The 18,924-nt window shown below is 41.6% G+C and overlaps 1 protein-coding gene across 1 annotated transcript in view; it reads right to left on the bottom strand.

Annotated features, from left to right (window-relative positions):
• Window positions 1–2,689: 2,689 nt before the first annotated feature.
• The window catches only part of spred1 (sprouty related EVH1 domain containing 1), a 31,187-nt gene continuing 14,952 nt past the window's right edge, over window positions 2,690–18,924 (bottom strand). Inside the window, exons 3-6 of the mRNA XM_053335720.1 lie at window positions 16,707–16,875; window positions 12,860–12,906; window positions 6,861–7,016; window positions 2,690–6,728 (exon numbers count right to left, since the gene is read on the bottom strand). Of these exons, the coding sequence (XP_053191695.1) occupies window positions 6,033–6,728; window positions 6,861–7,016; window positions 12,860–12,906; window positions 16,707–16,875 (1,068 nt within the window). The 3' untranslated portion in view covers window positions 2,690–6,032. The remainder of the gene's footprint in view (window positions 6,729–6,860; window positions 7,017–12,859; window positions 12,907–16,706; window positions 16,876–18,924) is intronic.

The following is an 18,924-nucleotide window of genomic DNA, read 5'->3' as shown; positions in this document are numbered from 1 at the left end:
TTTTTTCAGTTTCGTACGCTAGCCGGTGGGAAACATGTGATGCTCGATCTGTAGTTCCGCTTCAGACGTTCCGCTCCAATGTAGACTGAGGCAGAAACGACACAGTAGAACATCAAAATAAAAGATTACATTTGATTCATATCGAAGCCCATTTTCGCCAGTGTGATGAAAAAAAGATCCTGTAAGTCAATATAATGAGAAACCTTCTCAAAATAATGACTTAATATCTCAAAATAATAAGAAACTATCTCAAAATATTGACCTAGTATCTAGAAATAATCAGAAACTATCTCAAAATAATGATATACTAATAAGTCATAGGATACTTATTTTGAGAAAGTTTCTCATTATAATCGCTTACATCATTTTTTCCCATCACACTGGCAGAAATGGGCTTCCATAGACTGAAGTTTTAACCTTGTACTGTTGAATTAATAAGTATGACTCCCATCTTTAAACACACTTCAAATTTAGAAAATTTTAGATTAAGTTTTTTTTTTGTTGAGGTAGATTTTGACATGTAGTTGTATTCAGTTTACTTACCTTATTTCTCAATGTATGTAAAATATTAATCTGCAAAATAAGTGGAACTGTGGTGGTGGAGTAAAAGTACATAATAGAGTAAAATGTATGATAAACTCTATTGTAATGCCTAACTTGAAGTACTTGATTAAATTTCCCGGTTGCAAATGTTTTCCTTCACAAACATCATCATGTCGTTTACAAAAATGTGAGGATAATGTTTTTTTCATAGGAGGCAATTGGAAATCAGGTAAGAAGGTTCTAGCTTGTAACTTATTGCAAAATAAGCTACTCCCTAAATGTACTTTTCAGTATAATAGTGTATTGTCACCTCTTTGAAGCTTTTGAAACATATTTAACAATTACTCATTATTGTCTTCATTTTTCAAGTAGTTTCACAGATCCTGAGAACAGTATATCATTGACTAAAATGCAGAATTATGTTCCACTGGAGATTTCAGTCCTGAGCTATACTTGAAATATTTTCAAATGAGGACGTAGGTTACTTCTATTTCCTCCCAGTCACAGTAGACTACAGCATACTTAACACCACCTACATCTGGCCTCCAGCTGCTGCTTCCAGTCTCGACCATCCAGACGTGGGACGGATTAACAGAAATACAATGAAGTACACACAACAAAAGATTAAAACTCACCATTTTATTATGATAATGTTATTTGATATGTCAAATTACAAGTGTATGATGTAACATAAAAACAGTTACAAACATATGTATGCATATTTACATTATATATTTATGAAAGTAACAAGCTACATCTGTATAAAGAAAATACAACTATGACATGAGTTATTGGGACTATAAATTTTACATCATATACTTGGTATTCTCGAACCATGATAAGAAATACCTAGACGTGTAGAAACCAATAGAACCAGAACGAGAGATGTTATAAGATGGAAACTAGGATGGACGTGAGGCACTTTTTTGAGGTTGTCAGGATGTGAAAGCCGATGGCACTAAGAAACTCAAAAGCAAAAAAAAAAGAAAAAGATGCACAGGAAAGAAATATGCACAAAGAAGAAGAGAGAGTGAAAGTAAGAGAAAAAAAGAAAGAAAAAACAGGCAGTGTTTACAGAATAGTTAAGAGTAGTACCATTTATACTGCAAGTTTCAAAACACAAATGTCTTCCACTATTTAGAACTAATCACATAAATGTTACGTCAAGCGCTGTAAGATGAAAAAAAGCTTACATATAGTATCATCAGTGCACCAAAAGCATTGGAGAATTGAAACATAACCACTCAACTGCTGTGAAAAGTAACCTTTTTAAAACAATACACTGAAGAGAAACAGGTTTATATAGCTTTTTTCTTTTTTTAATCTACACAATGTCAAGAATGTACACTTGTATGCATTCCCCAAAGATATGCACAATTTTCCAAGATTGAAAGAGGATAAAAGACTAGCAGCAAAGTGGTTAAAACTGAAGTCTTATATAATGCAGGTCAAAAAAATATATATATATTAAAGCGGACAGACACATGTTGCATATATAATACAGTACATGACAGGAAGTTTGCACTGTGCTGGTTAATGCAGAATGAGAAGTGTTATTTCAGCATTCTCTACACTTTGTATAAATGCACGTCCTACATTTTTGCTTCTCAGCCAGCAAGTTTTAATCAGGTTCATCAAACCTTGGTTCAGCTTGCAATAATGCAGGGCAATCCAATTACAATGGGAGAATATGACAACCAACCAAACATTTGGTTAAACACCAACCCCACATACACACACACACACACACACACGCTGGAAAGACACACACACACACACACACACACACACACACACACACACACACACACACACACACACACACACACACACACACACACACACACACACACACACACACACACACACACACACACACAACGCAGAGCAATCAAACATTTAAAAACTCACCGTCGTGGTTATATGCTATTGGAGAATTAGGGTTTAACAGTCGTTCATAGCTAATTTTTCTGTCAATACAATAAAATTAGTGATTGTATCTAGCAGCTTTATATGTATGTATGTATGTGTATGTGTATACACACACAAATATATATGTGTAAATACACACATATATGTGTATATACATATATATACATATACACACACAAATATATATATATATATATATATATATATATATATATATATATATATATATATATATATATATATATATATATATATATATATATGTGTGTATACATATATATACACATACACATATATATCAAACTTTTGAAACAAATGGACTGCCACTACTGTACCGTGTTAGCACTATCCTTCCATCTACCGTACAAAACTAGAGAGAAACTCTATTAGAAGCTCAATAGTCATTTCCATCACAAACGCCCTCTACTTTTCAATGTGAAATAATACTAAAAGGTGACCTATGTACATAATGCTGTCAATTGAAGCTACAGTATATGCTGACAGCAACGATAAATACAGCTCTATCTTTAAAATTTCAAAGACAAATAAAGCTGGGATTATTATCAGTACTTAAATATAATGTTAAGTATTTACACGTGTTTGGAGTTTGGTACCAGGGGTTGGTTGTCTACCTATATAACGTTAAAGTGTCCTGTCCCGTCGCCGACTCAGTCTGCAGAGAGGTCGATGTGTTTTCCCATGTTAGAAAGTTTGCATAGAAAGTAAAGGGAGCGTTGGTGTCGCTGGCCAGTCGGGGATGGAGTTAGAGAGATAAATGTCTGTCCTGTGATGCAATCAGATCAACACAGGTGCCACCAGTAGTGACAGGAGGTGAGAAGATATGCATATCTGTTAGTTACAGCATGTGGATGTTCTGCTGTTATAAACTGAGGTCTATTACAATTAACATTAATTTAAAACAAGCCAATGCCTTGGTTAGGAAACATTTCGGTTATTGCAACCACACTTCCAAACTGAGCCGTTATTCCTGTCAGGAGTTTGTTCTAATGTAAGCATCGTTATTCAGAGTCAACAACAGTTTTTTGAGCACAATGTTAAATTTGACATTTTTTGCTCTTTCGGATGGGAAATGGGTTTCAAACACAGTTCAACTCTGGCTTACAGTCTGTCTAATCCCTGTCTCCCAAGAATCTTTAAAGAAAAGTTTGTCATTTTGAGGGTAATACTCATATTTGTTTTCTTGCTGAGAGTTAGATGCAAAGATTGATACCGCTCTGATATCTGTGCTCTAAATACACAGCTGGAGCCAGCAGCTATCAGTTAGCTTAGTATAAAGACTGGAATCAAATGGAGGCAGCTAGTCTAAATCTGCCTATCAGCAACTCTAAAGTTCACTAACAAGCTGTATCTCATTTTAAATTCAAACAAAAACCAAAGTATAAAAGTGAGATTTGTGTTATGTGTCGGACTATTTCTTGTCAGGCAAATTAACTTCCTGGAAGCTTTACTGGTTTCCTGGCAACTTCACAAGCCCTCCAATAAACAGTGCCGTAAAACAGGAAATTGTCATTTTTACACATCCTACTGTAATTTTATATGGATTAAACAAACTTGATACAAAGAGTTAATTAGTAAGCTTTAAAAGGTGCTGGTGCTTTGGAGCCAGGCTAGCCGTGTCCCCTTGTTTCTACTCCTTAGGTTAAGCTAAGCTAATCTGCTGCTGGCTCCAGCCACATGTCGAAAATACAGACATGCCAATGATACTGATTTTATCATCTAACTCACAGACAGAAAGTGAATAAGCACATTTCTCCCAAAATGACAAACTATTCCTTTAACAGTTTGATCATTTCTTTGCACACAGACAAAGACGGGAAACAGGATGCTGGTCAGTGCTGTCAAAACGTCAAAGCCTTATTCACATAGTCAGTGATGATGTTACACAACATCAAATCACCAACGCATATGAAGACCTATGCACGCAAACGCACACAGACACACACAGACACGCACACACACACATACACACATCTGTATGTTTTTTTTTTCTCAACATTCCTGAAACGCATTCATTCAGGACCTGTTAAATGAAGACACATGGAAGGAGTGGACTAACTTTTAAAAGAACAACGTAATACTACACTTAAACAGGATATGAGGGAGAAATTAAGAAAACAAAAAGAAAAAAAACTGATTGTGGGACAAACATGGAAATTTGGAGAGGGTGCTGCAACCAAAGCTTGGAGCGCAGTGCTTTAAAGATGCCAAATCGGATGTTAAATTAGTGAAGTTTATGTACAGACTAATTCCAAAATCCGAGGGATTCTCAATCAAAGAATTGCCTAATTTAAGTGCCTCATTATTTAACCAAGGAGCATTGCAACCCCTTACTCGCCAAAACAAAACTTGCTGGTTGAGCAACATTTTCAGCCTTTGTTTCAAAAATAATTATAAAATGAGCAGGAAAACAATGAAGAAACAAAACACCAATTTCACTACAGCAGTAAATAACTGGACTCAAACTGAATGAAATTGTCATGTACTGGTTTCAATTTAAATGGTTCAAGAGGTTCTGATACTTTTTTTTTTTTTTCATTGTGGCGTGGAAAAACTATTTTTTCGGGGAAGTCAGCATGGTAAAGTCGTTACCATTTTTTCCCTTCAAATCATGGAATGAATCCCTTTATTTTGGAATGCAATCAAATGGTCTAAATCACCTCGAGAAAGGCGAGGTAATCCTTTTAACATCTTCTAGATATCAAAAGCTATGCCAAGCTGTACCAAGAACAAACTGTTACTTTTTTTTTTTGAGTTTAACATTCGATTGAAAGGAAAACAAGGAATAAGTTGGCCATACATCCACCACAGCAACATCTCTCAAATGTTAAAATTATGCTAAAATATGGTGGTTAATGTACCACATCGATTTGAGAGGGTTACCTTTACTCTGGGGGAAAATACCATTTCTAGTGCACTTTTCTCTGTCTAGTAATTACATTGTCAGCAAATGTTGAAGCCATGAAGGAAAGGCCACTGTTACCCAACTGAAAATTCACAAAAGCAAATAACATATCCCTTTTAGCATACTCAAACAGCAAGTATTTTTTCTGAACGCAGAATAGTTTTGTTTTCTTTTTTTTTGTCATTAACTTGTCGCTCTCTGTACAAAAGACAATTTTCCTTCATAAAGTTACACATTACTCGTAGTACAGTTCTGACATTTGTGGCCTGGCTTTGTCAATGCATGAATGTGAATGTGAGAGAGAGAGGTGTGTTTGCGTGTGTGTTCGTGTGTAGGTGTGTTTAGTAACATCTCCAAGTCTATTAATCTTAACTCCTTCTCCTATTCTCCTCCCCAGATTAAGCTCCTGAACGTAGCTTGATGCCCAGAGCTCCCACAAAGCATATGGTTTGTCCTCCACTGCTGCTTGTCGGCGACAAACACAAACTGAAATCTCCAAAAGCCCTCAGAGCTGGGGATCAACATCACCCTGTCTGAGAGGGGAATGAAAAAAGGATGCCGGCTTTTAATTTTCCGCTTTTATCCACTTCCTGTGTTAGCTAGCTTTGAGGGTGTCCCAGTGTCCGGCGTAAGGTCACCCCGCGGCCTTGTGCTTGCCCCCACAGCAGCGGCAGGCCTCACCACAGTGGTGGCAGGCGCGCAGAGGCAGGTAGCAGCACATGCAGGGCGCGATGAAGGAGAGCGCCACCAGGGCCAGCCAGCGTAGGCAGAACTGCTCGTCAGATGTGTCACACGAGCAGGGGTCTGAGAAGTCACCCTCAGAGTCGGACATGCAGTGGTACAGCATGCTCTCAGCGCACAGCATGCAGCTGACTTTGTAGATGCACTGCCTGATGGGGTCAGGGGCGTCTTGGCACTGCCCCCGCCAGTTGTCTTCATGGTTGAACATCTCCCGACAGTAGATGCAGCGCGAACGCTCCCCGTCCTCTCGTCGCCGTCGGCCCTTCTTGGACTTGAGCAGGGGGGAGGGCTGAGTCTTGATGGCTGTGTCCTTGCCCAGACCCAGCCCCATACCTGTTCCAATGCCCATACCAGGACCAGAGTGGGAGTCCCCACCGGGGCCATCGGGGAAGAGGTACTCGCACTTCTTACTGTCCAGTTTGTGGAAGGCGGTGGGGAAGTCCAGGTCCTCGCGGTCAGCTTCCTGTTTCCACATGACAGGGTGACGGTAGTCCTCATAGCCGCGGATGAGCACGTCTTTGCGTGGGTTGATGCGAACGATCTCCTCATCGTCCATGTGAAAGCTGACATGACGAGTCGATTTAGAGACCTTCAAGAAAGGGAAAACAAAGACTCAGTGCCCGACAACAACAACACAGCATGTGGTGGTAGTAACTATGTTAAAGAGTTTTTTAAGGAGTTCGTAGTTCAGATGTTTATGATGTGTCGTGAAAACACGGACCTGTGGAGGAAGGTAGCGGCGGTTGCTAGAGGGGAACTCGTCGAAGGGCTGGGCGCGGACGTAGCAGCCCCTGAATGGCTCGGTGGAGACAACGTTGTTCAGGGGAGAGAAGGGCTCTTTCATTGGTGTACAGATAGAGGGAGGCTCATCACACACCTGGACAAATACAGAAAACAAATAGGTTAATTAGGAGATAAGTAAAAAAGTAAACTACATCTTAACTTTCTCTTCCTCAAAAGGACATACTTGAAAGAAAAGCCAGTAGTAGCATTAACTGTCATTCTAACCAATTCAACAACCGTTTTGACTCGGGGTGTGTAGGCTGTGTGTGTATGTGTCTGTGTGAGTTCCACACTTAACCACCAGGGGGCATCCCGTACCTACACATGGCCAAATGAGTGTGCTGTGTGGTGATGACTCAAGGCCCTTCTGTTAAGAACTCAGAGTTCCCATCAGCCTTGCATGTGTTCCCACAAACATTTTAACTGATGCAAAATCTACAAACACGGGCCTAAAAAAAGGAGGCGCTTACACATGTGAATACAATCTTTTTTAAGAAGGAAAGAAATGTCGGAAACCCTGCAAGGTGAATGCCAAATAATGTCAGAACTATAAAGGAGGAGAAGCTCACTGTTGACATCAATCAGGATGAGATGTCTATAAATAACAACTTGTGAATACTACAGAAGGCATCAAGTACAGTACAGCAACGCATATTTCTACACATTCACAGAAATAAAGACTTATAGCTTCAATAGAAATAATATAATACTTCATTACTCATGGCAACAAAATAAAAAAGTGATGGCCATTTCATGATTCATGCGTACAGAGGTGATGAGAGATGGGGGAGGAGAGTCAGTTATTACATCAAGACCTTTGTGATTATATTTTAGGTCCAGCATTATGTCAGTACAACATCTGAGCAACTTCCAACTTGTTCATGCAACAAACATCACATCTTGAATGAAAATGATATAAAACTATGAATTAAGGTTGATTATATTGAAAATTTCATAATTCATCAATTCATGCTTTAAATGCAAATACTGTCTATTTATTTCAGAAAAATTACCCCAAACAAAAACTTTAAAATAAAAGTCTACAGTGTATTCCTCTTTCCAAGTTCCACAGAAATTCACAAACATGGACACACGCCGTTCAAATCCTGATCCAACCATATTGCCTTGTTCACACTGACTAGCTGTCCCTCTTTCCCACACACACCCCGACCTCATCAAGGCAGGGTCTCTCTCTCTCTCTCTCTCTCTCTCTCTCTCTCCCTCTCTCTCTGGAGGAGGCTGCTGGCTCTGGTTAGTCAGTGCCGTGTGTAAAGTAGCCCACGCCAGTGCTTTAACGCACAGCGGAAATCTGGTTTGCTCCCAGCTGCTGCTACAGTAATTACTGTCCTGTGGTTGCTAAGAGATGCTTCCTTTGACTTTTTTTCCCCTCTCTTTCTCTTCTTTTTTCTTTCTCTCTCTCCTCCTCCACTTGCCCCCCCTTCCACCCCTCTAGACTGCTAACACATGGTGTGTGTATGTGTGACTTTGCTCCTTCTTTTGCCTCCAAACATACCAAGTGGTGTAACACACATCCACAGCGTCTGCAGGGGAATGTGAGGAATAGGAGACAGTGGAGGGAGAGAAGAGAAAGAACAGAACAGGAAAAAATGAGCTTGTGTTGTATTTGTATGTGTGTGTGTGTGTGTGTGTGTGTCTGTGTGTGTGAGTGAGTGAGTGAGTGAGTGAGTGAGGGAGAGAGAGAGAGAGAGAGAGAGAAAGAGAGAGAAGAGAAAGAGAGCGAGAGGCCAAAGAGTCTGCCGAGGGAATGTCATAAACCAGCTCCAGCTGGAGAAATGCAGCACAGAACTTAAAAAGCCAGATGACAGCTGTGTGTGTATGTGAGAGACAGAGAAAAGAGCGAGGGGTGGAGAGGTGGGGGGGCGAAATGGGAAACAGACTTGGGCTTCCTTTTAAAGCGCTTGCCTAAGCCCCACCATTCAAAGGCATGCGTGGGGGCTAGGGCTGCGTATCGTTTGGATTTTTATCGATTCTGGTTCTTATCGATTCACAATTTTAACGTCAATACGGTAAAAACAAAACAAGGTAAAATGTCTTAAGCTCTTACTTACTTACTTTGACTTATTGTTTCATTAAAATTAGTAGTCTTTTTAACTGAACATGCATAAGTAAATACATACAATAAAAACATATGATCCAGTCAGTATATACATATTCTTGTGGATGTGGTGGTCTTTACACACTTCTGTGAAAAAGACTCGTTTATCCCTGCAATGAAAAACACAATAAGCACAAAATACATAGCTGCTGGTCGCTGTGTGTTTCACATGAAATACTAAAAGTAGTGGGTCTCTCCAAGCAATAGTGGCAAAATGCTAGAACTAGAGGGTATGTCACAGTTTGTCGCAGCGGAAGCTACTGAAGGTGCTAGCGATGGCTAATGACACACTCGATGCAGTGCTGCCTTAAATGTTTCGTCACGTTTGTTGTGCGACCCAACTTATAGCTAATTATTTTCCCACATTACTGCACTTTGCCTTGTCATTTTTTAAAATAAAGTGAAGCCACACTTTTAATTTGGAACCAGTTTTTTGCTACCCAGCTCAAGTGGGGGCCAACCTAGAGCTATTTTTGACCCTAGAGATGTGGCTGGGTGAGGGAGGAGAGGAGGGGAGAGATGGGAGGGTGGTCAGGGGCAACCTGGCCCCCCACCAACATCAGGGATCCATGCTCTTCCACCCTCAAAGGCACAGGGGCTTAGGACAGGGAAGGCTGGGGTCTGGCTACATACTGAAAATCAAAAGGAAGATAATTTGTGCAAGTTTCTGCATTAAAAATGGAAAAGAAGAAAAAAGAACAGACTGCGAGTTTGTCATATCTGTTTCTTGCAATCTAGAAATAGGTCTTAGCATAAATGAGGCAAATCATGAGTAGTCCTCATCTCTGGATCTTGTTAACTTACAATCAAAGCAGTACAGCCACGTTCTAGGCTACTCTCCATGTATCCCTTAGAGGATTTTGACATTTTGGGAAACATACTTTCTTGCTATGATGAGAGGATCGATACCACTCTCATGTCTGTACACTAAATATGAAGCTGTGGTTAGGAGATGCTTAGCTTCTGCCCTCCAGCACTGCTACAGCTCACTAATTATATCTAATTTGTTTGAGCCATACAAAAACCAAAGTGCTAAAAAGTAACATTGAGGGAGGTCGGATACTTGCCTCCACCCTGAGGTCAATGTGAAGTCAGTGTGCCCATTCAAGAAACAGTCCATAACACAAATTGTTGTATTTTTTACACTTTGGTTTTTGAATGGATGAAAATAAAGATATAATGTGTTAATTTGTGAGTTTTGGACAAAGCAGTGGGCAGCCGCAGTGCTTATCTAACTTCTCATCTAACTCAAAGCAGCAAAGCAAAACAGCAACAGAGTATTTCCTAAAATGTGGAACTATTCCTTTAAACCACTCTTCTACCTGGCTCTGTGGTATTTTATGGAGCCCTATCAACCCACACCAAACCAGCCTGAACGTTTCTGGTCTGCGAGCCAGGCTGTAAAAATCAACTGGCCAACAAAACCTTTGTGTACTAAACTGATAAGAGAAAACTTCCTGCCAGCACTAAATTAGATGCGGATGTTTTCCTGTGGCATTCGAAAAAAATGCGTTTTACTTTGTACTAGCGGAAGGACTGCGGTGGTACAACATAATTCCTGGCTCTGGGTCATCACAGCTGAGTGAGGGTGTTGTGCAACCACTTTTCTTTTTTTTTTTTTTCTTTTTTTTTAAAAATGGGTAAAATATGTTACATGTGCATACTGTGTGTGTGTGTCTCTCTGAGTGAGAGGAAGAATGTGATCTGCTTGTGAAGGGCATACAAGTGGGTGCTGAGCCTCAGTGGGCAGGATGTGGGTGGAGAAGACCATTGCGAATGCATGTACATTGACACACACACACACACACCACAAACACAACATACACACACACACACACACACTACTCACACATACATCACTCAAATGCTTGAAATAACCCAAGGCTATCATGAATTCCAGTCATTTCACATACTTAAGAGATTTTCTAGAGATGTCTGAATCTAATCACTAAACAAGGCTTGGTGGTGACCTCTCATGCTGATGAGACTCATGCATTTTCTAGACAAGGTCACAGCTACTCAGGGAAGATCTACTTGTTTAAATGTATTGTTATTTAAACTTTATTAGTAAGGCAATCTCATTAAGATTGATATTTTTAAGAGCAATTTGTAAAAGGTGTGCATCAATAAGACAAACTTAAAACCTGAACATAGAAATGTATATATATTCCTTCATGAGCCTGTGTTTGATTAAAGAGCTGACACTGTATTAAGGCATCAGTACAAACAGTGGTGTGACTTTATGATGGAGAATAAAGCAGCACAGTTGCTAATGTCACACCTTGTGCTGTGGTGGTATTTTGCTAGTTCTGTGGCTGCAGCACTTGCCACTGGTTCACTTCTCTTTCTCTGTAGCCCAGGTCTCTGACCGCAACATTCGGGTGCCAAATCACCATGGTGACACCCTCGGTGGCTCACTCACTGAACCTTGTGAACACCCCCTTCTACCCCCCACCTCCCCCTCCCCCTCTCCCCCCTGCTGCCTAGCAACAGTGGTGCCATTGGATTTCCTGTATGTTCAGGCTGATTCCTTAAAGAGGAACTTCTCCACAGGAACAGGAACGCAGCTCTCTCCTTCAATGCTCATTCAGGGTGTCAGATAATAGGAGGGGGGGGGGGGTATCCAAAAGTGATGACAAACCCCTGGAAAGTACTATGAAGTCCACATTTTAAAACTGGAAAGGTCAAAAACAAGAAACGACATGCAACGCAATACAACAGCCCAGCTACTATTAACTATATAGTTGAAGCTACTATTTTAGTTGTTTCTGTGTTCACTCAGTGGTGCAGTACATTTTGAGGTTGTATATTTGCCTAAACCACAAACTACAATTACCAAGTTTAATAAACACATCTCTGACACTGTGCTAACAGCATTTCATTACGTTTCACAAAGGTAGCACTTATTGCAGGACTGTTATATTGGACTGCAGTACGCGCTGAAGTTTCTAAATTTCTGGTAAGTCAAGGGTGCTTCTAGAAGAACTGCCCTTCCTCCCATAAACTTTTCACCTACTTTGCAATCAGATGTAGAACAGGTGACTGACGTTCTGTAACAGGCCTGATATCTAAAACAAATGAACATGGGTGTGTAAGTTTGAACTATATCCTTGCTGGCTGTCTCCACTACAGAGAACACAGCATTCTTAACCACATATGTTGATAGTCAATAGAGTGCCACATGCCCAGGAACAGGGCAAATACATGCAATCCTTAACATGCACCATGGAAGGGTTCACCCTATCAACAGAAAGGAGGCCCCACACATGAAGAAACACACGCAGGTTGGATAACATTAAAATCGCAGAGTATTTTCACCAAGCTGCCTTTGAACAATTGGCACCTGAGGCAATAGTTATTATATCGGCATCAACTGTAACAAGAGTGACAGCTACCAAGGTGGAATGATAGAGACGGCTAAGCCTGCTCTAGCACATTTGCTGGCCAACACCCAGCTTCACCTCAGGGTCTGGCTGGCACTGGTTAAACACCTGTAAATCTCTAAGAACAACTGTTAGAAAACAAAGGCAGGTGTCAGCGCCTGGCTGGGACACATCAGGGCTCAAAACATATGGCTCTGGTTCTAGCTATGACCTGCCTCCTCTACTATGGTGGAGGAGAGTGGAGCAATAAATATGACTTCATAAAAACCTACTTATTTATAGACAGATACATGGCAAACACTGTTGGGCATTTTCTAACAAACATGTATTATGAAAGATTCTTAAACTCTACAAGAAGAGAAACTTGCTCACACACCAACAACACACATTTTCTTCTAAAACTGTTAGCCAGAACCTCTCAGCTTTGATCTCACTCACCGGTAGTCCATCCTCAGGAATATCCCCTTCCCCAAATGACCGACAACCTGAGAGACAGGAAGAACACAGAAGAGAAAAACATTAGGCTTGGCTATCTTATCCACTTAATAGCAGAGAGCATACATACAGTCAATGAGTCACAGCAGGCCTCGAACAATAAAATAACAGCACATGATTTATATAACATCTCAATTAAAACCTCTTCATTCAAACACCAGGGGTATTCCTGACATGTAGAATCAGGTTTTTGTACAATACACAAGCTCACAGTCCACCAGAGAAATCCCCTTCCATTTACTTCCTTGCACAAACACATGAAACCAAAAGATACATTTCCACTTAAAACAGTAAGTACAATTCTTATTTTGTATTCATCAAATGTATTTCACTGTCGCTGGGTGACATAAGCTAACACGTTTATAATGGTGTTTCTTGTCAAGGCCAAAATAGGCCAAGACTTCTGCTTTCCTCTGACTGTGGCCTAATGGGGGAAATGAAAGCTGCTCTTAGTCAGTGGGGCTCACAGAAGTTAATGAAATATACATGCTTAGAATAATGTGACCCCCGACCTCGGTTAAAAACGCCACGCGCCATTTCCGCATCCAAAACACCTCGTCTGCAGATGCTGGAGACATGAGCTTATGTTTCAGGTATCGGGCTGACCGTGTTACATCTTTTCATGACCTCAGAGTATAAAAACAGCTTCTGTGGACGGTGTTTGTTTGTAAGGCAGAAAGCAGGGTGACACTTTCATATGGAGAAGATTGTTGTTTATAGGACAATATTGTTACTGTAGATGTACTCAATGAAATAATACTTTAATACAGTATCACGTGTTGAATCTGAAAGCTAGTACCAAACAGCATATGAAATAACATTAATTTAACTACATGGGTATGCATGACCTACCTAGCTTAATTTGCCTCCAATCTTACATTCTTGGTCTTTTGATTTATCTCGCTGATAGGACATGTGATTCAATCCAATGACAAAATGACAAAAATGCAAATATCAAAATGAAATTTGAACAAGCTACATTTAAACTCAGTAGTTACTACACGTCTGGCTCCAAAAAAGCCATTCAGTGTAATTATCACTTTACAGGTATTCAAAATAATATTGTAGTTTAACCGAGCTATAATTAAAACACAACAATACTGTATGTCTGATGAAAGCAAACCTTGCAAGAGCAGCAACAGCAGCCGACATATTCAAGATAAAAGAATACACTGTTAAAGAAACTTAAAAAACATGAGAAAATGGTTGCAGCTATGGTTGTGGCAAAACAGCGATTAAACCATTTCCACTGGGATGAAGGGGAAACTGTTTGTACCTGGGGCATCAGGGGGAGGTTCTTTTTAAAACTTAGGCTCACTTAATTAAAGGCCTCATTTGAAGCACTGAGGCAACAGCCAGCCTGTCTGTCATGGCAGTGATGTCTCCGCCACAGAGAGGACAGGAGACTTCACTGGGCTTGTGTTAGACGCCGTCTGTCCGTCAGTGTGTCTGTGTCTCTGAATCACACGGAGAAAAAGGTGTATGTGTGCATGCATTTCTCCACTACCGAGGGAAAGAGGCTTCCTGCAGCACGACTCTGGCAGTGCTGGGCCCGCGAAGCTGCCTGAGCCATGTGCCCGACGTTGCCATGGCAACAGAGGACTGCAAGACTGATACACACACGTGCGCACACATACACACAGGCAAAACATATTCTCTCTCTCTTTCTCACTGCTTCTTTTTCTCCCCACACACATTCACGCGGCGGTCCAGCAGCAGAACGATGCAACAGGAATACAGAAGAACCTGCCTGCCTGCGCTGAGGAGAGGCATTACACAACACTGGCAGAATACAGAAGAGAAAGGAGAACAGAGGGAGGAAAGGACAGCAGGGGAAGGAGGGAGAGAGAGAGCGAGAGAGAGCGAGAGAGAGAGAGAGAGAGAGAGAGAGAGAGAGGAGCTGAAACTCACCATCAACCGGCTGTAGCTGACATTCACAGGAAGGAGCTGAAGCGTTTACTAGCAGACAGACTACTGTACAGAAATGTTTTTAATCCCACTGTCCCGCTATAAGAGATGTTTCCACAGACCATCTTGTTATGTGAACTATAGGGTTGTAGTTAGTATTTTCAATTTATAAAATGCGTAAAAAAAAAAAAAAAAGAAAATTTGGAAAAATGTCCATCACAACTTCTCAGAGCCAGAAGTGTTGTTTTCAAATTGTCTCAAATCCAAAAATACTCAATATACTATCACAGAGGGTTATGAAAAACCAGAAAATATCCACATGGAAGCAGTGAATTTTTGGCAAACCTGATGACCACAATAGTTGCCGTTTAATTTTCTACCGGTTGATCTATTAATCGACTCATCATTTCAGCTCTAATGTGAACCATTTTGATTTCATTACAGCCGGGGCCAACACGCTCACACCGACCGAGCAGCCCCGCAGGATGAACTCCAATACCTGATTAATATAGTGTTATGTTTAAAGTAATCAATAATTCTTTGCTCTCCTCCCTCATTTGAAATCGAGTCGCAGCTTTTTTCAAATCCAGCTCAACAGTTGTTTCTGATGATTACCTTTCACCTAGAATTTGTGTGGACTGGTGCCCAAGAAGTTCAAATCCAAGATAAACTCTTGTGGGCAAGAAGCTACTGATGCCCAGCAGTGATAAGCCTTTACGATATGTTCTCCTGTACCTCCTCTATGCTCCCCAGGGTTCCTGGGTCTAGAGAGTAAAGAAGATTATAGCTCCCCAGCCAGCCAGCCAGCGTCTTATGTAACAGGGGGCTGGGTGGCAGATTGCTGAGCTGGCGATTCTCCTGCTAATTGGATGACTTTGCAACCTCTGGCACTGAACTAAAAAATAATGCTTATCAGGACCCAAAGCTGCTAACTCAACTCAGAGACTCAACTCCACTCAAGTGTAATATCGAGTTTAACATTAAAAAAAAAAGTATGAATGTGACGCTGTACACTGATCAAACCAAACACTGGCTTTTTTTTTAAGACAAGCTGAGCCAGTCCTTAAACTTACTGAACAAGTCTGAGCAGCATAAAAGCCCGACCGGGTCAAGCTTCCTCTAACTAAAACTCTTCCTCCATCTCAGGTTGCCACCCATTCTTTGACTCTTTCTTACCAACCCTCCCTACCTTCTCACTCTGTCATATATCACCCACTGTCTGGGCACGGCTTCGCCCTGCCAGTCTCTACAGGAAGTAGAGAGTTTATCTGGGCAGCTGGCACTGATAAGATAACACAGTAGGGGTCATGCTTGGGTGAGTGAGCAGGTAGCACGGTGGGGGGGTTGTGGCTGGGGGAGTCATCAACGCTAATCAACGCTATGCATCTCTCCTAGAACAGATGCTAGGTCAGCCATTACAAGCCAGTGACAAACAGACAGAGAACGCCCGCCAGCAGAATGCATGCCGCATTCATACACACATACCCATATTATTTTAAACACTTTGGAAGGCTGCCAACGCGCATAGTATAGTGCAACCTCTGGGGGGGGCGCGTCCAAACAAACCTGGTGTTATGTTGATAGGGTGAGAGGAGTGAAAAAAAATGGCAGCGAGAATTCTGTGGGCTGCTCTGATTTTTTGATATGGAAACAATAGCCGATGCTGGTTGCTTGATGGCTAAGTTAAGGGACGTTTCACTGAGCTGATCCCGACTTTGCTATCTGGCTCTACCTGCTCTACACTACAAAGAAAAAAAAACAAGCACAGGCAGACATACACACACACACACACACACACACACACACACACACACACACACACACACACACACACACACACACACACACACACACACACACACACACACACACACACGCCTACCTTGGTTGATGTCCTCGATGGCCCGGCGTATGCCCCGGTCAAAGGCACGGGCGTCAGCGGGACTCTGGAAGGTCAGTCCGAACTTCTTCTCATTGATCCTCCAGTGGTGGAAAATGGGGTTGACCTTGTTGTATACTAGGTCTTTCTGCAGGACACACTCCAGGACCACCTGACGACACACACACACACACACAGATTAGAGAGTGAAATAAGGTTGGTGAATGCACTGAATGATAATTAAAAGGTGGGCTCACAATAATGTGGTTCTTTCCCTATAGACCCAGGCAGTGCTAGAAAATGAAACTTCCATTTGGGAGACTGTCAAGCTATAAGTTGAGAGTATGCAGACTGGAAACAGCATCATTTTAAAAGGTCTGCGGGAAGAAATCTTTGGGGGAACACAGATGTAAATCCTTCATCTTATTCCTCACCCTAAGCTGTTTAAATGTGTCACATTCAATCATACCACCACAACATGAGTAAGGGGGAAAAAGAGAGAAGAGGCCTGCAACTGGAACTCTGCATAACTCTAGAGTTTCTAAAATAGAAATCAAAAGAAGAAAAAATCCTCCTAAGCCCAATAATTTCACGTACTTTTTTGGATAATTTGTAAAACACATTCTAAATGGTGGGGTTTTCATTACAGATGATGATAAAGTTGGAAAGCAGTGGTGGTGGCAGAAAAGAAGGAGGGTGAGTATGTTTTGGAGCCAGGCAGCCAAAGTGTGTGGCAGAGAGAGACTGTGTTTCCAAAGCCTATTATTAATCAGGGCTACTGGGCCACCTCCTGGCCTTCCTCTAGGCAGATTAAATGAAATGAGAGAAGGACATTACAGAGTTTTTTTTTTTTTTTTTTTTTCACCAAACGTGCATGAGAGTGACTTAATGGGGTGTGAGTGTGTGAGCATGCGTGTGAGGATCAACATAAGAAAATACACGAGTGCAGGAGCTGGTGTGATGAAAAGCTCAATGACCCAAGTGTTACACACTGTGCATCTTCGTGGCACAAATGCCTTGTCAGAGGATAATGGTCACAAACCAATGCTCAATGACTAAAAGCAGATGGCACTGTTCCCCCAAGGATCTGGACAACAGTCAAACATGCAAACTTAAAGAGGTTGATACGTGGCAGCTGTACTAGAGGTTGATGATTTGTGATGTGTGAGTGTCAGAGAGGGAGCGCAGTCACCCAAGTACACAGTGTCTGGGTGAGAAATGCTGGTTGCGAATGCACCGCCACATAATTTTTCTGCATGTGAAAGACGTCCTTCAATATCTGCCCTCATGTCAATGTTGCCTCCCCAAGAAAAGCTGGGGGCAAAGGTTAAGCCTGTGTGTTTACCCAGAGCCAGTGAATGAGGGGAGGGAAGAAGAGAGGCATGGATGTGAGGAGGATGGGATGGCAAGGAAGGGACAGGGTGGGTTGGAGGGGGGTGGGGGGGGGGTCCGCTGTGCCTCTGGGGCTGATTGTGGAGGCGAGACTGAATGGAGCCGGAGCAGGTAAGGTGAGCGTGCAGCGAGGCCAACAGAGAGGAGGAAGTATCACGGTTGCATGGAAGGACGATACATAACACCGCATTCCACACGGGCGCTCAGAGAAAAAGAGAAGGAGGAGCCACCCGGACAGAAACGGATCAGCGGTTTGGAGATGTTAGGAGGAGGAGGAGAGGGGACGGAGACAGACAGAGGTGAGACGTGTCGAGAGTAGTGAAGAGATAGTGTGAGAGTGGAAATGGGGTGCGGGTAGAGAGATTACGCAGCACACACACACACACACACACACACACACACACACACACAAGAAACCAGGTGGGAGAAATCTGTTATAATCTATGAACACTGCCTTGCTAACAGTATAAAGTGTGTCATTACAACCTGATAATCACGTTTCAATAAAAATACAAAATAAAGTATATATTGCTTTGGAGTGTAAGGAGATATTTTAATCTTAATTGTCTTGGTTTTTTTGAGCATAAGTTATTGCAGTGTATTAGCATTGGTTGATATTGATAGTTTTTTCCCAATCACCCCGAGGCTTACAGCTAATAAAACATATTTTGCTAACAAATGACAATGTTAACAATGGAAACAAATGAGTGGGCTTTTGCCCCAAGGCAAAGCTATTCTGAGTAAGCCTGGACTACACCACATTCACATCTGTATCAATCAGAGGGACACTAAGACTATGAAAGACAGGAAGTGAGGTGGAGTGCCAGAG

The sequence above is a fragment of the Scomber japonicus genome, chromosome 16 (assembly GCF_027409825.1).
Source record: "Scomber japonicus isolate fScoJap1 chromosome 16, fScoJap1.pri, whole genome shotgun sequence".
NCBI lineage: Eukaryota > Metazoa > Chordata > Actinopteri > Scombriformes > Scombridae > Scomber > Scomber japonicus.
Note: the sequence above shows the minus strand (reverse complement) of the source record. Positions and strands in the feature narration are given on the sequence as shown.